At 30.7% G+C, this 20,705-nt stretch overlaps 4 protein-coding genes across 4 annotated transcripts; 2 read left to right on the top strand and 2 right to left on the bottom strand.

Annotated features, from left to right (window-relative positions):
• Window positions 1-5,585: 5,585 nt before the first annotated feature.
• On the top strand, window positions 5,586-6,764 carry LOC149481691 (allergen Tha p 1-like). Its single transcript, XM_089704855.1, has 3 exons — window positions 5,586-5,652; window positions 5,723-5,906; window positions 6,505-6,764. Exons 1-3 carry the CDS (start codon window positions 5,650-5,652, stop codon window positions 6,699-6,701), a joined length of 384 nt encoding a protein of 127 aa, XP_089560981.1. The 5' UTR covers window positions 5,586-5,649; the 3' UTR covers window positions 6,702-6,764.
• Window positions 6,765-8,847: 2,083 nt separating this feature from the next.
• LOC149481690 (ejaculatory bulb-specific protein 3-like) lies at window positions 8,848-10,239 on the top strand. The gene is made up of 2 exons (XM_089704859.1): window positions 8,848-9,070; window positions 9,886-10,239. The coding sequence occupies exons 1-2, from the start codon at window positions 8,890-8,892 to the stop codon at window positions 10,071-10,073; spliced, it is 369 nt and encodes a 122-aa protein (XP_089560985.1). The 5' UTR covers window positions 8,848-8,889; the 3' UTR covers window positions 10,074-10,239.
• Window positions 10,240-10,536: 297 nt separating this feature from the next.
• On the bottom strand, window positions 10,537-13,340 carry LOC149481689 (allergen Tha p 1-like). Its single transcript, XM_089705315.1, has 3 exons — window positions 13,288-13,340; window positions 12,848-13,038; window positions 10,537-10,833 (listed from the first exon to the last, which is right to left on the bottom strand). The coding sequence occupies exons 2-3, from the start codon at window positions 13,035-13,037 to the stop codon at window positions 10,643-10,645; spliced, it is 381 nt and encodes a 126-aa protein (XP_089561441.1). The 5' UTR covers window position 13,038; window positions 13,288-13,340; the 3' UTR covers window positions 10,537-10,642.
• A 3,081-nt stretch (window positions 13,341-16,421) lies between these two features.
• LOC149481688 (allergen Tha p 1-like) lies at window positions 16,422-19,388 on the bottom strand. Its single transcript, XM_089704692.1, has 3 exons — window positions 19,314-19,388; window positions 18,617-18,814; window positions 16,422-16,685 (listed from the first exon to the last, which is right to left on the bottom strand). The coding sequence occupies exons 1-3, from the start codon at window positions 19,363-19,365 to the stop codon at window positions 16,492-16,494; spliced, it is 444 nt and encodes a 147-aa protein (XP_089560818.1). The 5' UTR covers window positions 19,366-19,388; the 3' UTR covers window positions 16,422-16,491.
• Between the last annotated feature and the right edge of the window lie 1,317 nt (window positions 19,389-20,705).

The following is a 20,705-nucleotide window of genomic DNA, read 5'->3' as shown; positions in this document are numbered from 1 at the left end:
ACACCGAGACGTCATTACCTTGACTATGGGAGAACAATATAATTTTATCTTCAACTAAATATGTTTAAAACAAATATCATATTCAATGGTCTAGTGCACATTACTAAAACAAAGTTTGAATAGATCTGATATACGAAGGTATATCGTATATCTAGTAGTAGAACGTTACAAAAAACAGTTATTGCAGTAAATATATAGAGGTATATGCCTTAATTAACTTCAGGATTTTCCCTCCATCTATCATCTCATTATGCAAAAAAAATAAAAATAGAACGGAAATCTAGAAAACATGCGTCACGATTTAATGGTGTTTTGTCTAAATTTTTGCCTCATTATGGTAGAGAACCATAAATAATAATTACCTACTACGTGAACTCACATTATGAGTCCTGACCACATTTTGGCGGCGGCATCATCACAATTCTGATTCCTAATGTACAGGGCACATAAAAAATAAGATTCGGCGTTTGGTGTAAACTGTCCCATGACCTCAAACGTATAAAAAATTTATATACGTTTGAGGTCATGTCTTTTTGGCACCTCAAGTTTAATGCATCTTTTTAAAATATGTTTGCTGAGTTAAAATACAAATAACAATAATCGACAACGTGACCTACGATAATATTGTCACAAAACTAAGACTAACTAGATGTTGACTAGACCATGTCATTATATAGACCTCATGATGCACATTGTAAAGGCATAGGAATTCGATTTCCACTTGACATTACCTCTTTGATTGAATAGTTGACCTTGTGTTACATGGGGGGGAACTCATTAACTATTTTCCTGCCTATAAATTAACATCAGATAAGGTTATATTTCCTATCTGAGAGGTTATTTATCATTCCGTACCACAGATCGCAAGACACTTGACTCGACAACAAGCTCATATGCTCACGTGTGTACCATTTCCATCCGATGCAATGTTTGCTGACTATTTTTAAATAAATTAATAATAATTAATGTGCAACGCTTAAATAGAAGCAAATGTTTATCTATGAATATACGTAACAAAATAAATAGCTGGAAAAACAAAGACTCACACGACCTTTAAGCATCGGTGGCAACTAGATCTTAATAAGCGCTACACACTACATCGAAGGCCAATACGCCCATTATATTGTCCACTTGCATTTATTTTGCATTGGATACTATTAATTACAGAGCCTCTTTGAAGAACAATGGATTAGTAATTTGTTCATCTTGATATTTAAAAGGTATGCTCCTTTTTAGGTTGGACCCTGTACACCTGCTTCGGATGTACCATTTAGTTTGTAATGTACGAAGCATAAGCAAGAGTTGTGCCTGTGGTTGTGCCCTTTGGGTGCCTTTGGATAATAATTTGGAGATACTTTTTTGTGAATTTTTTTTAGAGTAAGTTACTAATAATAATTGTTCTTGTGAAGCTGATTTTGTCTCTATATCTAATAATAATACAGTACGTCATCAATATCCCAGTCATTACTTTCTTCTATTGCTAGATAAAATATATTTTTTAATATCCACGCATGTATAAATAAGTTTAACAAATACCAAACTCATAAGATTTGATATTTTTTAATAATTTTGTAATTTAACAATAAATCATAATCATAAAAATATGAACGGATTGAATCCCTCGTGTCGGGTCTCGTGCAAAAATAAATAGTAAGACTTATTATTAATTTATTTGTCTATTGCAGAAAATATACCGATGTCTACGAGTAGAATATCTTTGTCACAGTATCAATAAAATTGCCAGTATAAAGTATTCAATCTGTTTTTAATACACGAGATTTAGACGTTTCAATTATAACAGCACTTGATTTCAGTATAATAATCATATAACCTTTTTTAGACTTTCAAAAAATGAATGTATTTTTTAATTAGCGGGAGTTTTTGATGTTCGTATAAATTAGATCACTAATTAACCTCACTGAAATTGCGAATAACATTTTATCGTTTTTTTTTATCTTAAACCTCAGTGTAAATTTAATTATTCTAGTAATTACATGGCCAATGGAAGTTTTACACTATGAGGTAATTCCCACTTGTCATACGTTTTAAAATAAAGGTCTTTCATTAACTATGGGAAAACTTGAGAATTTTACACATGGATTTAATTAAATTGTTTACCGGTCTTGTTTGGTAAACAACGAGTTTATGTTGTCATGGTTATCGATCAATTTTATTTGTTGGTACCTTTATATTATTTTTATCTTATACATAATATTATTTTTTCGTTCCTGTCTACGTTTTCTTTCATATTAGTTAGCTACTATTAAGTATTCTGTGATATTAGGTAAAAAAACCTACGTGAAGAAGATCTAAGCAATGATGAAAACTAAATTGCTTGAATATAGGTACTAAAAATAATAATTTATGCTCGCTAGATTTTCCTCTTTAGCTATAAGAATGATGCCAAAGTATATCACATATGGACTGTTATTTAATCCTTATATTTATTGTATATATTTATAAAATGGCCGTTTGTTAAAAGTTAGGTACTGTTCTACATTGAAGAAAATTAGTACCGTTTATTATTTATTTAATTTTCATTCAAAACATCTCCTTGTACGTATTTGTTCTAACGATCACTATATTTCATTACGAAACCACCACCATGAAATCGATCAATCTACAACTTCATTATGAAAAATTATGCCTTTAGATAATATATTATGTTATTACTTATTTCAATGATGATAATTGATAAGATATTTTATGCATGCTGGATTGTTGCAATTACAAAATAAAATATTCAGTGAATGACAATCTAGAAGATAAAACTGGTGACGAAATGCTAGCTAGAGTCTTAATTCAGGGAGCCATCAAAGAGCACACAAATCTTTCATCATTATTTATTTTAAAAGCTTCTCAACTCGTAGCTTATAAATCGTTAGTATTAGTACCTATTATATACCTATGCGAAAGTGAATTTGTTTGTTTTTCTTTCTTTCTTTCACGTCGCAACGGAGTGCTTTTATGATATAATTTTTGTATCTGGTGGTAGGATGTTAAAGAATGATAAGGGCTTTTTTTACTGCGGTGAAACATCTCATTCCGATGGGAATTATATTTATGTCGCGGGCGCATTCGCGGGCGGCTAGTTTGTTTGTTTGAACGCGCTTATCTCAGGAACTACTGGTCCGATTTGATCGATAGCCCATTTATCAAAGAAGGCTATAGGCTATCACCACACTACCGCGCTAAGACCAACAGGAGCGGAGCGAGTAGCGCAGGTAAAACCCCGAGGCACAGCTAGTGTATAGATTTACCTTCTATTCTAAGTAGTCAAATTGTAACCTTACTAGATATAGCAAGGTCAGCCTATACATTTTTAATTATTTTGAATTATCATATATACCTAATTGATACGCGGTAGTTCCTTTTTAATTTTTATATGATAATGTCATAATTTAACCAATTAAAATTTACAATTTTTATGGTAAGGAAAATACGTCGAACAAATAAATATTTAGGATAATTTTTACCCGTTCAAGTGTAGATAGTAATAGATAGCAGTAATCCATATTAAATTGAATTTATTATAACATGCTATTTAATTACGCTAATTAATTATTATAGGTTAACGTTGAAATGTGATCTATAAGATCATAGGTTACGGTTCAAGCAACAATTTATGTATGATTAATTACGATAAAATTGCATTAGGTATATTTGAATTTTTACTTGAAGTACTTATCTTTCATTTATTTTTTATTTTTGCATAGATACTAGGTAGGTACCTACTGTAAAAATAACCATTTAGAGCTTTTTTTTAAAGTTAAATGTTTAAAAGTACAAGTAGAAACAAATCGGCTTTACTTGGTAATTTTTTATGTTTAATAATAGAACCTAATGTAGATTAAAATATGAAATGACCTGGAAGGTATTTATTTTACATGAATTTTGTTAATTAATTTTAAGACTATCTTAAAAGCCTAAAAATTTTTACGCTATGGGTAATATTTTTTGAGCAGAGCTTTATTGTGAAACTTTTCAATATTTGTGGCAGTATTGAAAAGTTAACGTACAGTATACTTAGGCAAAGCCTCCCATGGTAACTCTTAGAATTAACATTCTTTTCGTTTATTATGTTGCTACCACAAAAGATATCTATGCTATTTTTCCGTAAGTATAAGTATGTTTTAAACGTTGCAAATGTACGATTTTTTTCTTCTATACTAAGCTTCTTGTCTAATAAATATCTAGGTACTTAATGACTGGTAACATATACATACTAAACGTCAAAATTTTCCAAAACCACCTACGTCAGTATGAGGATTTCAAGGTTCTAATCAAAACAAAACAAAGTACATAATTGTTAGGGCTTGTTTGTAAACTTGCATAATAATTTTATACCTTTATCCTACTCAAAAATGTGAGTTCATCTTGAATTTTTTAAACTAAAACCCTTGTATAACCTTCATTATATGTTAATGTCAATTAAAAGAAGATTTATAATATAACTTTTTAGTACTTACGTAAATCGACCCATAATATCATTTTAATATTATAATTTTTAAGGAGCATGTACATTGTACTATGTAGGTATCTTGAGTTTCCGTAAAAACTTAAATCTGCTGAAAACGCGTTTTTATCTAGATTTCAGGCCTGAAGAATTTCTTTCTCTATTTAATTCCTGAAGAAAAATAAACATTTATTTCAGATTTTTAAACAAAATTTGTATTTAATATTTACGAAAGAACAATGCATAGGGTGCAACAAAATTGTGGTTTTTTGTGCAAAGGAAAGTTTCACGAGTGCTTAAAAATAAATTATGTAAAATAATGTGAAAGGTCAAAATGTAACCTGAAAGATGGTAGTTAAATTTCATACAAACATCTACACTTTAATGGTTTATATAATAATTTTTAAAGACAACAGACTCTCTTTCAAAGAAATGTCCTATTTGTTCTGAGAAAACAAATACCCAAAACTTTCTTTTTTATGATAATAGATTCTCCTGAGCCCGGGAGAGACAAATTTAATATTGTTATCAATCAACTCCTATTATTTATATGACGTATCTAGGTATGCATAGGTATGTACAATAAAACAGTAACCAGGCCGTTCCTGTGCATAAAATAATTTTTAAAAGACTGCTTGACCAAAAATCTAAGACGACTTTCCAGGCGATAAAATATTAAAATAAAATATGACTTAGTCGTGAAAAAAAAGCATGCCTAAAATCATGCAATTTCACGTGATATCCTGTGTATAATATTTTACAATACATTAATAATTTAGTTAATAATTTTTGTCTCAAAGCTTAAGGCATAAAAGTTTTCCTTAATTGCTGTTATTCAAAACAAATTAGCTCTACTCTACATAATAAAATATAAAAAAGACAGTATTATTATCACGACAATCAAATTACTGAAACCAATTATCGATGACAATAACATACCGAGATTAACATATTTCTATTGAACTAAACACTGTCGTCTGTAATCGTGGATTTATTTGAATAATTCCTGAGAAATACGATAATTGTAACGCCATGTACCTATTAGTGCGAGTTTTTACGCACCAGGTAGCTAATGGAATAATGTTCTGAGGAACAAATTAGATGGTTTAAGCTTCACGCTAACTACTATAAATACTGCGGTACAACGTTAGCAGCATAAGTCACAATTGTGTCGTACAATTAGAACCATTGTAATGGTAGGTTTGAAATATTTAAAAATATAAATTCAAATGTATTGTGTGTCACAATAAAGAGTGATATTTTCAGATGGCTGGGAAACTCTTTGTATTGTGCTGTCTGCTGGTTGCGGTTTACGCCGACGAAAAGTACACAGACAAATACGATAACATCAACGTGCAAGAGATCCTGGAAAACAAGAGGTTGCTAATGGCTTACAGTGACTGCCTCTTGGACAAGGGCAAGTGCAGTCCTGAAGGAAAGGAATTGAAAGGTAAGCCTACATTCTCACCTTTTAAACAATGGTCACATTTTACAACTGGAATTTTGGAAATAATTCCAGAGTTCTGAATGCTAAGGACTGATTAAAAAGTTATTAAGACTTTTGTCATGACAGAATGAAATAAATTTTAAATATATTCAGAAGAAGCACGGAGCATCTACGTTTATGATAATATTTATATTTTTTAATTATAACATTTTTATTAAAAAAAATTAATAAGAAAAAACAAAACCGACCTTTTCAAAATAAATAAACAATACTTTTAAAAATATATATAAAAAATTATAACTCAATGTTCAAGTTAAATATAAACAATGTAGCCTTGGTAGTTTCATTCATTACATTATGGTATGCATTATGTATATAATTAATTAACGCCTAATTTATTCCTTTCCTCTGTTTATTCCATAACCACAAAATAATAAAACATTACCTTATATCCTTCATTTATAAAATATTAGATACTCTTCATCTACGAACCACTGTCTCATAAACTGAGAAGCGGTTATGAAATGCATAGTAATTATCACCTTATACCCTATGATTTAACCTCATAGCAAGACGTATAATTTCATTCATAATCTCACAGATCACATGCAAGACGCTCTGGAGACGGGATGCTCTAAATGTACTGAGGCCCAGGAAAAAGGCAGCTACACCATTATCGAGCACTTGATCAACAAGGAGAAGGAAATCTGGAAGGAGTTGTCCGCCAAATACGATCCTGAGGGCAAATACAAGAAGAAGTACGAGGAACGTGCCCAGGCTAAAGGTCTCAAGCTGTAAATGTAAATTTGTCTCGGATCTTGGATTTTTTGTTTACTTTTCTAATAAATGGTTAGAAATATATTTTCTTGTTTAAATTTCATCCTTGGAAATTGTGAAACAATGATTTGTTGGCTTTGGTTTTATGAATTAGTTAAAACTTTATAAATAACTTAATTTTAATGCAAGCTACATTTTTGTCATAATTAGAATCTTGATTATAGTATTCAATTGATAACATACTTTTCTTTCACTTTATAAAATTTTAAACTACCATGGTTTTAATTGCATGCAATACAAAAAATATACCTTATACATAATTATATTAATTAAGTATAATTATTACTATTGAAATGAAAAGAAATAATAATATAAATAGTATACTTTAACCCAGAATTTTCCTCTTGTTTTTGTTGACTGTAAAGTAATAAAGTAATATTTAATGATAATCGCTCCTCATTTTTTAAACAGAAAACACAAGTAGCTGAAATACTACGCAAAGATTAGAAACATAATTTACTTTTTGTAACTTTAATGTCATAAATTTACCATTGCGTGACTAAAACTCTGTAAAAAAAATAACATCGTAATATTACAAAAACAGTTAATGGTGGCTCAGTTGTTAGGACCTCGGCCTTCAGGAGTCGGGATTCGAGACATAAATTTGACAATGGGAAATAAATTGATTTTTCAATGTGAATGTGTTTTCAATTGATAATATCACTCGAAACGGCGAAGGAAAATATCGTGAAGAAGTTTGTAATGCATTTGACATCCGCCAACCTGCACTAGACCAGCGCGCGTGGTGGATTATGGCCTGTACACTCATAGGAGGGCCGTATCCCAGCAGTGGGAATATACATATATTATGGGTAAATGATGAAAATAGCAAAACACACTTAAAAATTCTGATCGTTTCAATTGTCGAGACAAGAATAAACATTGTTGTTTTATACCTACTTTTAACTTTTAATAACATTATAGGTCTTTTTTTTTTATTGGGAATAGGGAAGCGCTTGACCACAATCTCGCCTGATGTTAAGCTGAGATGTGGTCTAAGATGGAACGCGCTTCCCTAGAAGGTACCTTCCCACTCTACGCTTGAAGTATTCACTTTTACGCTTACGCGTACGCTTGGATGTATTCACTTTGATCTATTGATATTAAAAAGAAAATATTTTGCATTGTTATAGTTTATTTCTTTCATATTTGAGTGTACAATAAATAAGCGTAGATCTGATGAAAAGTTACAATATTAATGTTTCAAGTTTTGATTATATGCGACTGATTAAGGTTGAAATAAAAAGTACCACCAGTAGAGCGATGGCTCACTATTGAATGTAAACCAAAAACCGGGAATACAAGACTAGAAAAAAGTAAAGAAATTTTGAAAATATTTAATACATGTCCTCCATCGGTAAAGGAAACACGTCTTCGAGATCGACTGCACCCTACTATAGTCACCCATGTCCTGCATTATGGCTGGAAAATCATTATTTGTTGTTGGATCCCAATAAACCCTTATGTAGTAGAGCTTTTAAACGCCATAAAATTATACGCACACAACATTGTAAATTACACAAGAATTAAGAATTAAACCGCACTCTGATAAAAATTTTGCGGTTTTGTCAAAATTCAAATTTGAATTTGTCTTGAATTTCATGACCTCTTTGTTTATAGTTGTAGTAGGTTTATAGTTGTAGTATATACCTACTACAACTATAAACAAAGAGGTAGGAAAGGTAAAATAAATTTTCTGAAATATGAAATGAATATAATATAGAATAATTGAATCTAAGAATAATTGTTATAGAGTAAGAAGGTGAATAGTCAAATACCGCGATAGATGCTATATGAAATAGACGTTATATTGTACGTAGGTAGTAAAATAATGAACAGAAAGAACATTGTATATTGTTTGTTTTGAAAATTTCTAGAAGGTGTCACATAATATTAATTAATTGTCTTATTCTTTACGTTAGCTATGTACTCATCCGTAATGATTAATGATTTGAACCATTATAAGAGTCAATTATCCCGTTAATTACAACGTGATTACAATGCTAGTTCAATTTAATGCCCAGCACAATGCAAATAAAACAATTGCTGAAGAACCAGTTATATATAAGTGCATTTTACTCCAAAGGAATCATTGTGTAAAAAAGTAACTAAGCCTGTAACGGTTATCAAGCCTTATATTAATCTTAAGATGAATTATATACTTCTTATACTATTTGGTCTGACAGCATTTGCATATGCTGAACATTACACGGATAGATATGACGACATGGACGTTGATGAAATCCTACAAAATAGAAGATTAGTGACGTCATACATAAAATGTTTAATGGATAAAGGGCGGTGCACTCCGGAAGGTATTGAAATAAAAGGTAAGCTTTCTTCTGCATACTTGCGACAGCTCACTATAACGAACTTCATAATATGAGGATATTACTAAATAAAATATCATATACTTGGTACACTATTTCTACTTTAAAATATCATTATCTCCACGGAGGTGTATTTCCACCTTCACATTCTAACGACTCATCCATGTTCCATACTCTACAATGCTCCTCCCTCTATCTTTACAATACATGAATGTATAGGTTCAACTTTAAACTCCTCATTAAAGTAAAAAATATAATACATTAAAGATTATTTCCGTACCATACTCATAAAAAACCTTACGTATATCTTTATTTCCGACTTTTTACGTACATACCTACATAAAAGTTCATAGCGCCGATCCTCCAATTAACATAATTACTGTTAAAACAATAAGTACCTTCACTAAATTAAGCATCTGTACTTGAATGTTTTCTGCGAAGTGAACAAATATAATTAAATATACTCATATTAAAAGCACCGAGGCATAAACAATACAAGGTTTTTCGATTCGTAAGAATAATTTACATTTATTATAATTTTTATAAATAGTTTAACGTCATTTTCAATATGCTTTAATGCAATTCCTCATATTAAATTTAATGATTATGTTCTTAAACATTTTGACACTGAAGAGTTTTGCTCTAAAACAAACACTGAGTGAAGAATATAACTCAGTGTTTGTTTTAAGCAGTAAGTAACTAAATTTTATAGCATTCAAATGCTTTATAAATATGGAGTTTTTGTAAGGATATAATCAATATAATCTGATAGACTGAGAAAGAATTAACTATTTATTTTTCTTTTCCAATTTCAGTTCACGTAAAAGATGCAATGCAAACGGGTTGTGAAAAGTGTACAGATAAGCAGAAGAAAGGCGCAAGAAAAGTGGTGAAATTCATTCGGGAAAATGAAAAAGATGCTTGGAAAGAACTACTGCAAAAATACGACCCGAAGGATGAATACAAAGAAATTTACGAAGCTTTCCTTGCTAGAGAAGATTGAGCTTTCCTTTAATATCTACTATATAATTGTAAGTTTATAATTGGCTGACTTGAACACAATCATATGTCAGTAAAACATCATGTTGAGAAAAAATCTGAGTTACTTTAAGTTGGTTTATCTTAAGCTGTGTACGTGATAAAGATGTAATCCTGATTAAAAATAATAGCAATTGCACCAAAACTATAATTTAAATGTAAGATTGAGTTTTAATTAGGTACCAGTATCAAATCAAAAGGATACAACAAGAAACAATAATAATTAAAAAAACGACTCTCTTTTTGATTCAGTAGCCCAATACTTAACTCCTAATAATCGAATACTTATGTAGTTACAAATAGTATATTGAACTTTTTTTAATTATAAGACTGACTGCAGACTGACTAAGACTGTAATATAGTCGTTTCGTCGGAAAAGGTACTAAAAACACCTTATACAGTAGATAAAGGTGGCAAAAAGTCACGTAACGAATGCAACAGTATCTTTATTCGAAATTTATCACAGATTCTATGTTACAAAACATAAATAATAAATAATTCCATGACTGTGATACGATTAAAGCTATTCAACTCTTAAGCCTTAATCGACTTCAGTTCACTCTCATATTTCGTAACATACTTCTTGCTTGGGTCATATTTGTCCACGAGTTGGTTCCAGAAGTCCGATTCGTGGTTTATGAGGTGAGTGATCACTAACCGAGTACCGTTTTTCTGTGTATCAGTACATTTACCGCAGTAGTTCTCAAGAGCTTCCTTAATATGAGCTGCAAAAGGAAATGTAAGGTCAGCATCATTATGTACGTAAAATACAATTTTCTTCAAGTAAGACAATAGGAAGCACCTTGAAGTTTATGATATTCGTCAGTTTTAAAGCCAAAACATCAAATTTAGTCGCGTTTTTCCGTAGGAATGAACTGTAGTGAAACATCTTAGAGTAATTGTACATTGAAATGAAACGGTCAGGTATTTAAAGATTATGCAATGCAAGCTTTGGGTTGTTATTTTTAATGCAAAAAATACTACGATTATTACGAGAGCGAGTGTTTGAATGGGAAGTTGTACAATACCAAAGCTACTAAACCGATGCACATTAAATTTTGCATCGAGAAAATATAAACTATGTTTTAACATAAACACTTAAATTAAATAAGGTAAAGAGGAATATATTACAACATCATAATACTGTCATAGGCTTATAGACTAGAGTAGATAATTTTTGAAACAAAAAAAAATCGCAGTCGGATGAAACCCATTAGAAAAGGAGGGGAATATGATAAAAATGTAAGGAAAAATAAATTACGGTCAATCCGAGTTCGGGAAGCGGGAGGGGGGAGCTTTTAAGAGAAAAAAATGGTTTCTCTCGATTTCCGACAAAACTACAAGTCCTATAGAAAAAAGTTCAATGGCAAAGTTGTAGGTAATTAAAAGTTCTACAACTTTTGTATTCACAATTTTTTCACATAACCTAAAAATTTAGGTGAAAAATTCAAAAAACCAAGTTTTTGGTCTTTTATTTCTATCTACTTCAAAATTATTTTTTTTTTCTACGAAATTTCGTGGAAACTTACTTTATTATGTCCCAAATACACTGTAATTTATTTGATTGAAAATATTTATTTTTTCGCCTTATTTTGAATTAATACCAAAAAAACAACCTAATTTTCAATCGAAAAGTCACCCGTCAAAATATCAGCTTTTTTCAAAAACTTGGGGTGCCTTTTATTCATTGAAATCTCTACTTTCATATGGTGTAAAAAAAATAAACACCACCATAGTAAATGTTCTCAGGAAATGCATACAAACAGTCTGAAAATTAGCTTTTACTAAATCAGGCACACTTCTCGAACTACCTGAAATGTTTTTATCGACATCATTTTGCTTTTGAATATGCTGTAAAATATTAAACTTAGAACAGATAATTATTTTTCTTTTGAAATATTACCGAAAAGCCGATACAAGAGAAGATATAGAGTTCAAGAATTGTGCCTGATTTAGTAAAAGCTAATTTTCAGACTGTTTGTATGCATTTCCTGAGAACATTTACTATGGTGGTGTTTATTTTTTTTACACCATATGAAAGTAGAGATTTCAATGAATAAAAGGCACCCCAAGTTTTTGAAAAAAGCTAATATTTTGACGGGTGACTTTTCGATTGAAAATTAGGTTGTTTTTTTGGTATTAATTCAAAATAAGGCGAAAAAATAAATATTTTCAATCAAATAAATTACAGTGTATTTGGGACATAATAAAGTAAGTTTCCACGAAATTTCGTAGAAAAAAAAAAAATTTTGAAGTAGATAGAAATAAAAGACCAAAAACTTGGTTTTTTGAATTTTTCACCTAAATTTTTAGGTTATGTGAAAAAATTGTGAATACAAAAGTTGTAGAACTTTTAATTACCTACAACTTTGCCATTGAACTTTTTTCTATAGGACTTGTAGTTTTGTCGGAAATCGAGAGAAACCATTTTTTTCTCTTAAAAGCTCCCCCCTCCCGCTTCCCGAACTCGGATTGACCGTAATTTATTTTTCCTTACATTTTTATCATATTCCCCTCCTTTTCTAATGGGTTTCATCCGACTGCGATTTTTTTTATCTTTTCACTAATTTCAAAGGCTTCTACCCCAGTCTATTAGGTAATAGGTATAATTACTTTGTCTTGTCACAGAACATAATTGTATCGCATTACAGAAACAATTTATTCCTGAAATCCAGCACTATAAACCCTTGTTGTTCCTATTGAATAGAGAAACAATTCCCTAGAATATCGTATACTTACACCGCAATTCCTTTCCTTCAGGTGAGCATTTTCCCTGTTCCAAAGCACATTTTACATAAGGTACCAGTAACCGCCGATTATTCAAGATCTCTTTTAAATCAATACCATCATATTTGTTTGTGTAGGTGTCCGGCCGCGCGTTTGAAACAGCCGCGAGAGCAATAAAACAAAATGCAATAAGGTACTTCATCCTAAAAATAAAAGTTTCGTTATAAAACATTTAAAAAATACAAGGATTTTAAATAAAAAAATTTGGGCAGGCGACACCGAAAAACAATTTTAACAATATTGGGGTCTCAAGAGGATAAAAAAAATTGACGAACTCTGAACACAATTTTGTTACACTTAAAATTTCGGCATTTGAGCTATTCAGCATAAGTTCACTATTCAAAATATAGATTTGCTATAGAAAATGAAATAAAAAATCGCACTTTTAATACCTTTATAGATCACTTTATAAAAATTGCAAGCCCTTTCACACGTAAGTACGTAAATGCACGTTCATAACAAGATTTTGATCTTTATATAGAGAATAGTGACTACGAATTACAAAACGGGTTTGCCCTTTCCAAGAATAACCCTATAAACAGAAATATATTCGATACAATATTTATATTTTTAAAGAGTTTCCAAGTTCACTTCCTCGTCAGGTTTCCCACAGATGCACTTTACATGTCCATTGCCTATTTAGTCATCTGTATTCTTTAATGTGGAGTTCATTTTCATGTATATTTGTGATATCATGTAGATTATTAATGATGTAACCTCAGCAGACTGACCATCCCCACATTAGTTCATTTTTTCTGTAAGAACTAAGAAGGAATTAGACTATTCAAACATAATCTCTAAGCTTGGCTCTAATATAAAGCTCTGCTTCTAGTTTCTCTCATTTATTTATTCTATAAGTGAGCTTAATAAAACTGCTGCTATACCACAAGTATCTATTTGTATCGAAATAATTTAGATAATTGTATTAAAATAAAAAAGAGGACACTCTACGTTTGTAAAAAGCTAAGTTCCTATAAATAATTTGTAAGTATTATTTACATCCTAAATTAACACTTTATAAAGTCATAGGAAATCCCATAACTAGTTTATCTTCTACCTGAAAGTTCAATCACATTTGACATATTAAGCACCTACTAAACCACTCTGGCTGATTAAATTCTACCAGAGCCTTCATCCCTGGAGCTCTAAAACCGGATTGTTGATTATAATTCATTTCTTTGTTTGATTTATGACATCCAAAATAATGTAAAATTTGATCTAAGAGTTTGCTCGGAATATTTAACAGGTTATATTTATTTATAAGAACAAAAAGAAAGATCTGTTCGTTTACTTTTCCACCACGCTAAACAGTAAAACGAAAATTAAGATATTACACAAAGATAGAGTAGTAACTAGTATGAAAGCTACATAAGCAATTTTTTATAAATAGAAAACTAAATATAAAACAATTCTAGTCTTCTAGTCCCGGTCCTTGATAAGTTTACAAAATTTGTAATGAACCTGAATTTGATATTTTTGGTTTTATGGCATTAATATAAATTTATAAAGAATAGAAAAAATTTGATCACGAGGCGGGACACGAACCCACATCCTTTCACGCCAATCCCAAGCAGATGCTTGACCAATTCAGCCACCCGTGACCCGCCAGAGCGATCGAATTTATTCTATTCTTTCAGTTTTATGTGTCTAAGGGTCCCGACTCGTGATCGAATTTTTTCTATTTTTTTATAAATTTATATTTGTAATGAACCTGTCAGTTTAAAGTGGTTTGAGTCTAAAAAAGCCGGTTACATACAAACATACAAACGTACAGGTAAATCTATTATAAACATATTAACAAGAATTAATTAGAAAAACAACCACTATTCTGTTGATAATCAACAGAATGTTTTTTTTTCCCTACTGTGGCTTTTTTCCTTTTAAAATCAACAAAAGCAATTTCAATATATTTGTTTGCAACTTGTGAGTGAAATATGTTGCTTCATTTTTTTGCTGCTCAGAAAAAGTCGACAGATCTTGACTAAGAGGTTTTGTGATTAAACCTAGAATAATTTAATTTCACAAGAAATACAGCAATTATATTTTAAAATAAGTACCTACCTACTACTTATTATTGTTTTTTCGCTTCTTACGTTATAATAAGAGGATTGTCTTATTAAATTTTCTCTACATTTTCCAGCTCATTTCTTTAGTGGATTGACTAACACAGGTACAGTGCAGTGGCAAAAGTGAATCTTTACTTAAATCTATTTTTATTTATCTGAGTTAAATTGAAGTTTATTTTCCCACCCTCCCTTTCATATATGATTTTAAACATCGCATTGAAGATTGTAATACCTCTATAGTCTCCTTCAGGAACGACGTGTGTTAATATTACTAAAACATTACCAAAATTAAGACTAAGTAGGTACCTACACCTTTACTGTGTTGTTATTTTGCCGTCGTATGTGGCCAGAGCAACTCGGAATTATCATTATATTGACTTCGAGACGTGGTTAATGAATTTAAGAGTCTCATGATAATCTACCCCAGTTCAATTCAGTATAATTCTGTCATATTCAGATACTATTTTATTTAAAAAACTCTTTTTAGGGTTCCGTAGCCAAAATGGCAAAAACGGAACCCTTATAGTTTCGTCATGTCCGTCTGTCCGTCTGTCCGTCTGTCCGTCTGTCACAGCCGATTTACTCGGAAACTATAAGTACTACAGTGATGAAATTTGATGGGAATATGTGTTGTATGAACCGCTACAAAAATATGACACTAAATAGTAAAAAAAAGAATTGGGGGTGGGGCCCCCCATACATGTAACTGAGGGATGAAATTTTTTTTTTCGATGTACATACCCGTGTGGGGTATCAATGGAAAGGTCTTTTAAAATGATATAAAGTTTTCTAAAAAACATTTTTCTTAAAGTGAACGGTTTTTGAGATATCAGCTCTCAAAGTCGTAAAAAGTATGTCCCCCCCCCTCTATTTTTATAACTACGGGGTATAAAATTCTAAAAAAAATAGAGGTGATGCATGCTAATTAACTCTTTCAACGATTTTTGGTTTGATCAAAGTATCTCTTATAGTTTTTGAGATAGGTTGATTTAACTGTAATTTATTATATTTGCTGCTACGGAACCCTTTGTGCGCGAGCCCGACTCGCACTTGGCCGGTTTTATTTTAAACTGTTGTTGTAAATTCAAAAATTACCTACATTTTTTTTGTTTTGATTAAATTATATCTCTCATGCTTCAAGGCCTACGAATTTTTTTATTCGCATAAGGCAAAATTATAAATATGATCAAGTTAAATTCACATCGAAATAAGTTTTTTTTTAAATACGCTTTTTCTTACAATTTCAAATCTATCAACCTGTATTTTACTAAAAGCGATATAGAGTGCGCGATATATTAGAAACATACAATTATTATAACAAAAATTATAGGGCAAAAAGATTATTGATGATGATTATGATATTCTAAGCCCAAGAAATGGCTAAATTTTGCTTGATACAATAATGCATCATAACCTCATAGGATAGGGAGATTGTCAATAAAAATTATGATTGTCTTAAATTTGAACTAATAAATTTATTTTCGCGAAAATTTAGAAGAAATCATTGCAAACATCAAACTTTGGATACATTTAGTGCGCAGCAACAGTGCGGAGTTCCTGCTCGTATTTCAGTACATATTTGTGTTCAGGGTCGTATTTGGCCTTCAGTTGGTCCCAGTATTCAGCCTTTTTGTTGATGAGGTGGCCGATGACCTTTCTGGTACCAGCCTTTTGGGTTTCTGTGCACTTTTCGCAGTATGTTTCGAGAGCCTCCTTGATGTGAGCTGTGGATAATAAACATAGATTTATTATACGTTTTAATACAGTAATGTTACGATTAATAATTATCTAACAAATATATTATGTACCTATATTTGTTAGAGAAGCAACCGATGATTGCGAAACAATATGTTATTTTATAAAATAATCTATTTAAATGATACCAGTATTTATATTACATGGATCAGCTTCATCTTAATAATAGATGTCAAATGATATGAATCTTAATTCAGTAAAAAATCGTATGTCTCGCAACTGCATATAAGGAAATAACTATACATAGTTATAAAAATACAGACTGCTATGATATACCTACTCTACATAATTGCTTAAAATTAGAGGTTATAAAAATATGTTTAATTTAATCTAAGAAGGATAATAACTATACTAAAGTCTAATTGCTTTCAACTGTATGAACTTTTATACCTACATGTTCAGAATAAAGTCCGTATTTAGCATAAAATTATTCATAGAAAATATGATAAACATGTAGAGCCTTGGTATATTATAGTTTCCTTGTATTTGCATTGACATCGCGGGGTTTACAGGTCAAGAACGTATCCTTACAATTGCTTATCTATACTAATATTATAAAGCTGAAGAGTTTGTTTGTTTGTTTGTTTGTTTGAACACGCTAATCTCGGGAACTACTGGTCCGATTTGAAAAATTCTTTCGGTGTTAGATAGCCCATTTATCGAGGAAGGTTATAGGCTATATATCATCACGCTACGACCAACAGGGGTGGAGCCACGGGGGTGAAACCGCGCGGAGCAGCTAGTGAATGTAATATAATGTAAATTATAAAATTCATGAAAATATAGTTATTATTTTATAAATTTTGATTTGATGCTCAATATTTATAGATATAAAATATACTATTTTTAGTATTATCTTAGTTATTAGATATTCAAACTCAAAATTTTATTCACTAGACTTCTTTCAGAAGCGTTTTTGAATAGTCAAAATGCATAATTTAACATTTACCACCGGAGCGAAAAGCAGTTTTTTGTGTGTTTGTGTCATTTAGAAATTGCGTTTTATTATTGTGTATTTTTTACATTTCAAAATGCACTTTTAATACGTACCTACGGCTATATAAGTAAGTATAAGTAAGTATATTATTTGTTTTCCTAAAGTAACCTCTGAGGTGTGAAAATGAATCACCAAGACGTAGCAATCTGAATGACGTATTCAGTATTAAACTATACCTAGTTAAATGCAAAGGACGGACTTGTTTGTTTCCATGATCTATTTATGACCTATTATTAGTCTAAATATATTCATAAATATTATAATTTATCATCATAAAACTGGTTATGTCAGACAAGTGAATGATTGTTTCTTAGTAGTGTATAATTTGATCAATATTGAAAATAAACGTTGGTTATTGCACGTGGAATCTTGAGATTGGATGCAAAAACGATTGTCTAATTGTCTTTTAAATATCATTATTAAAATTATTTATTTAAACGACATAAATTTCCTTTAAATGTTATCATTATACAAATTATATTCTTAAAGAAATTCGTTTCTAACTTTTATAAATACATATATGTACTTTAGAAGATATTGTAGCTAACTTTTGAAAGAGTTTTTCAACTTTACACACTTTGATTCTCTATATTTTAATATGGTTATTTCGTGATTTGTTATTCGATTTAATTTAATCTCATACCAGTTATACCTACCCGAAATGATATTTTATATGAGTGCATACTACTTTAATTTGAAATCTAACATGACTCTATTAAAACAGGGGTATTAACTAGTAAAAAATAAAACCATCGAAACAGCTACCAGAACTAACGAATTGAAATTTTAACACAGCATTTTGCTTTTGCAAAACAGGCATCTTTAGCTCCAGACTACACTAAGATACAGCTTACATAGTAACTGTTTACTATGGTACAACTTCAACATTTGAACACGTCTTACATTTCAGTTCCTTTCCGTCAGGGGAGCATTTGCCTTGGTCCAGGATACACTTGAGGTAAGGGACTAAGAGGCGGTCGTTGGCCATGATCTCGTCGAGGTCCACGTCGTCATAGCGGTCGGTGTATTGCTCAGGGCGGGCGGACGCGATGGCCGCGAGCGCGAAGAGGCAGACAACTACGAAGGATTTCATCTTGGATTCTAGAAAAATTAAAATAAAAGAATAATGATATTGGTATCTGTAATAAATGAATAATAATATAAGGTATGGGCTACAACTGGCGTCCCGCAACACATTAAAATAAAGAAAGTGTTAGAACTATAAACCACGAGAGCTTTCAAAACACCAAGAATCTTCAGATATCTTTTATTGTCAACAAAACTTAAAAATAGCATATATACATAGTAACAACAAAAACAAAAAAAATGATTAATATTTTTAAAAGCTCTATGTTGAAATTTGTGTATTATTATACCTAAAGGAAACGAAATAATTATAAAATTATGATATGTTTTAAAAATAGAAATAAGTTTTTATGTAAAATACCAAAACATTTTTAAAATATGCAATTTAATTCATTTTAATTCACTGTATTAGTTTATTTAAAAATACACTCAAGCTTATTTATATTAAAATTCGCAAATTAAAAATATGTTTTATAAATATTGTATGGATTTGAAAATCGTAAACACAATATACCTTGTAGGTGTTTAAGCACTGATTGGTAACTAACAACTGATAATGGTGGCATGCATGATTAGTCTTTATATACAACTTGAAATCTGCTCACAAAAACCACATTTAAATTTCCTACACATTTTTTATTCTCTTATTGGTCGTTACTCATACGTGCTAATATTTTTTATTGTTAGGGTTAAGGCTTTGACAAATCGTTAGTTAGTTTTTGTTACACTAATTTCGAGATTTATTTCTCAGATTAGCTTTTGCTTATGATTTAGATTATTACTAGCGGTCCGCCCCGGCTTCGCCCGTGGTACATATGAAAAATAGATGTTGGCCGATTCTCAGACTTACCCGATATGCACAGAAAATTTCATGAGAATCGGTCCACCCGTTTCGGAGGAGTATGCAGACTAACATTGTGACACGAGAATTTTATATATAAGACTAGCGGTCCACCCCGGCTTCGCCCGTGGTACATATGAAAAATAGATGTTGGCCGATTCTCAGACTTACCCGATATGCACAGAAAATTTCATGAGAATCGGTCCACCCGTTTCGGAGGAGTATGCAGACTAACATTGTGACACGAGAATTTTATATATAAGAAGAAGATATGACATAAAATCCAATGGATGTTACACCTTTATAGGTATCAATATGAATTTTGTTTATGCCAAATCGAATAGTAGGTAATAATTTATATAATTATTTTTTAGTTATTTATGGTATTACCATATCTTAAAGATAAATGGAAGGTTATTAAGTTAAAAGTGTAAATAAATGCAATTCTTGTCTTACTTACTGCTTTTTTAATTCAAAGGTTAAGTAAGTAACACTTACCTAACAAAAAATATACCTACTTCGTATTATACTCTTAATACTCAAATACAATTTTCTGAACCAAAGCAGCATTTATTTAGCTAGAACGTCTTTTTCTTTTCCATTTTTTTATCTGATAATATTCTATAATAGTCTATTCATTAAGTTGAAAGCAACTAGGTAGGTATAAAAAGCTTGGTAAGCATTGTCTAAATTTGCGCTTTTGTAGGAATCGACTTAACTTTTATTAAATTGATGTGTTTAGTACATAATATTGAGGACAATTTTTTTAAATTAAGGATCCAATGGATATCATATAAGCTACCTTTATCATGCCAACGCTATATTTTTTGTTTTTAATACATAAACGTTAATTAGTCATAATTTTAATAAAAAATTCAATAGGCTGTTCTCACGTTTGTTATTAAGATTAACAATTACTAGTTCTCGATTCATGGGAGCGCTTTGGGTAGCCTTTGCCCAGCATTGGGAATTGAAACTCGACAGGCAATTCTATGACATTAGTTACTTTAAATAAATTATTCACAAACTTTCTTGCCGGCTCTTCTCTCTAGTAATTTGCTTTCG

The sequence above is a fragment of the Colias philodice genome, chromosome 16 (assembly GCF_061535455.1).
Source record: "Colias philodice isolate Cphi_HAF_F1 chromosome 16, ilColPhil1 Martin Lab GWU primary, whole genome shotgun sequence".
Taxonomy (NCBI): domain Eukaryota; kingdom Metazoa; phylum Arthropoda; class Insecta; order Lepidoptera; family Pieridae; genus Colias; species Colias philodice.
Note: the sequence above shows the minus strand (reverse complement) of the source record. Positions and strands in the feature narration are given on the sequence as shown.

What these genes read in the sequence shown, in the direction of transcription:
- LOC149481688 (XM_089704692.1), bottom strand. Translation starts at nt 19,365, where the DNA reads ATGCCACCATTATCAGTTGTTAGTTACCAATCAGTGCTTAAACACCTA. An exon ending in AGTGCTTAAACACCTACAAG is followed by an intron (nt 18,815 to 19,313) that starts GTATATTGTGTT and finishes TAATTTTTCTAG; the next exon opens with AATCCAAGATGAAATCCTTC. An exon ending in TGACGGAAAGGAACTGAAAT is followed by an intron (nt 16,686 to 18,616) that starts GTAAGACGTGTT and finishes TATTATCCACAG; the next exon opens with CTCACATCAAGGAGGCTCTC.
- LOC149481690 (XM_089704859.1), top strand. Translation starts at nt 8,890, where the DNA reads ATGAATTATATACTTCTTATACTATTTGGTCTGACAGCATTTGCATAT. An exon ending in GGAAGGTATTGAAATAAAAG is followed by an intron (nt 9,071 to 9,885) that starts GTAAGCTTTCTT and finishes TTCCAATTTCAG; the next exon opens with TTCACGTAAAAGATGCAATG.
- LOC149481691 (XM_089704855.1), top strand. An exon ending in TGAAGGAAAGGAATTGAAAG is followed by an intron (nt 5,907 to 6,504) that starts GTAAGCCTACAT and finishes ATAATCTCACAG; the next exon opens with ATCACATGCAAGACGCTCTG.
- LOC149481689 (XM_089705315.1), bottom strand. Translation starts at nt 13,037, where the DNA reads ATGAAGTACCTTATTGCATTTTGTTTTATTGCTCTCGCGGCTGTTTCA. An exon ending in TGAAGGAAAGGAATTGCGGT is followed by an intron (nt 10,834 to 12,847) that starts GTAAGTATACGA and finishes TTCCTTTTGCAG; the next exon opens with CTCATATTAAGGAAGCTCTT.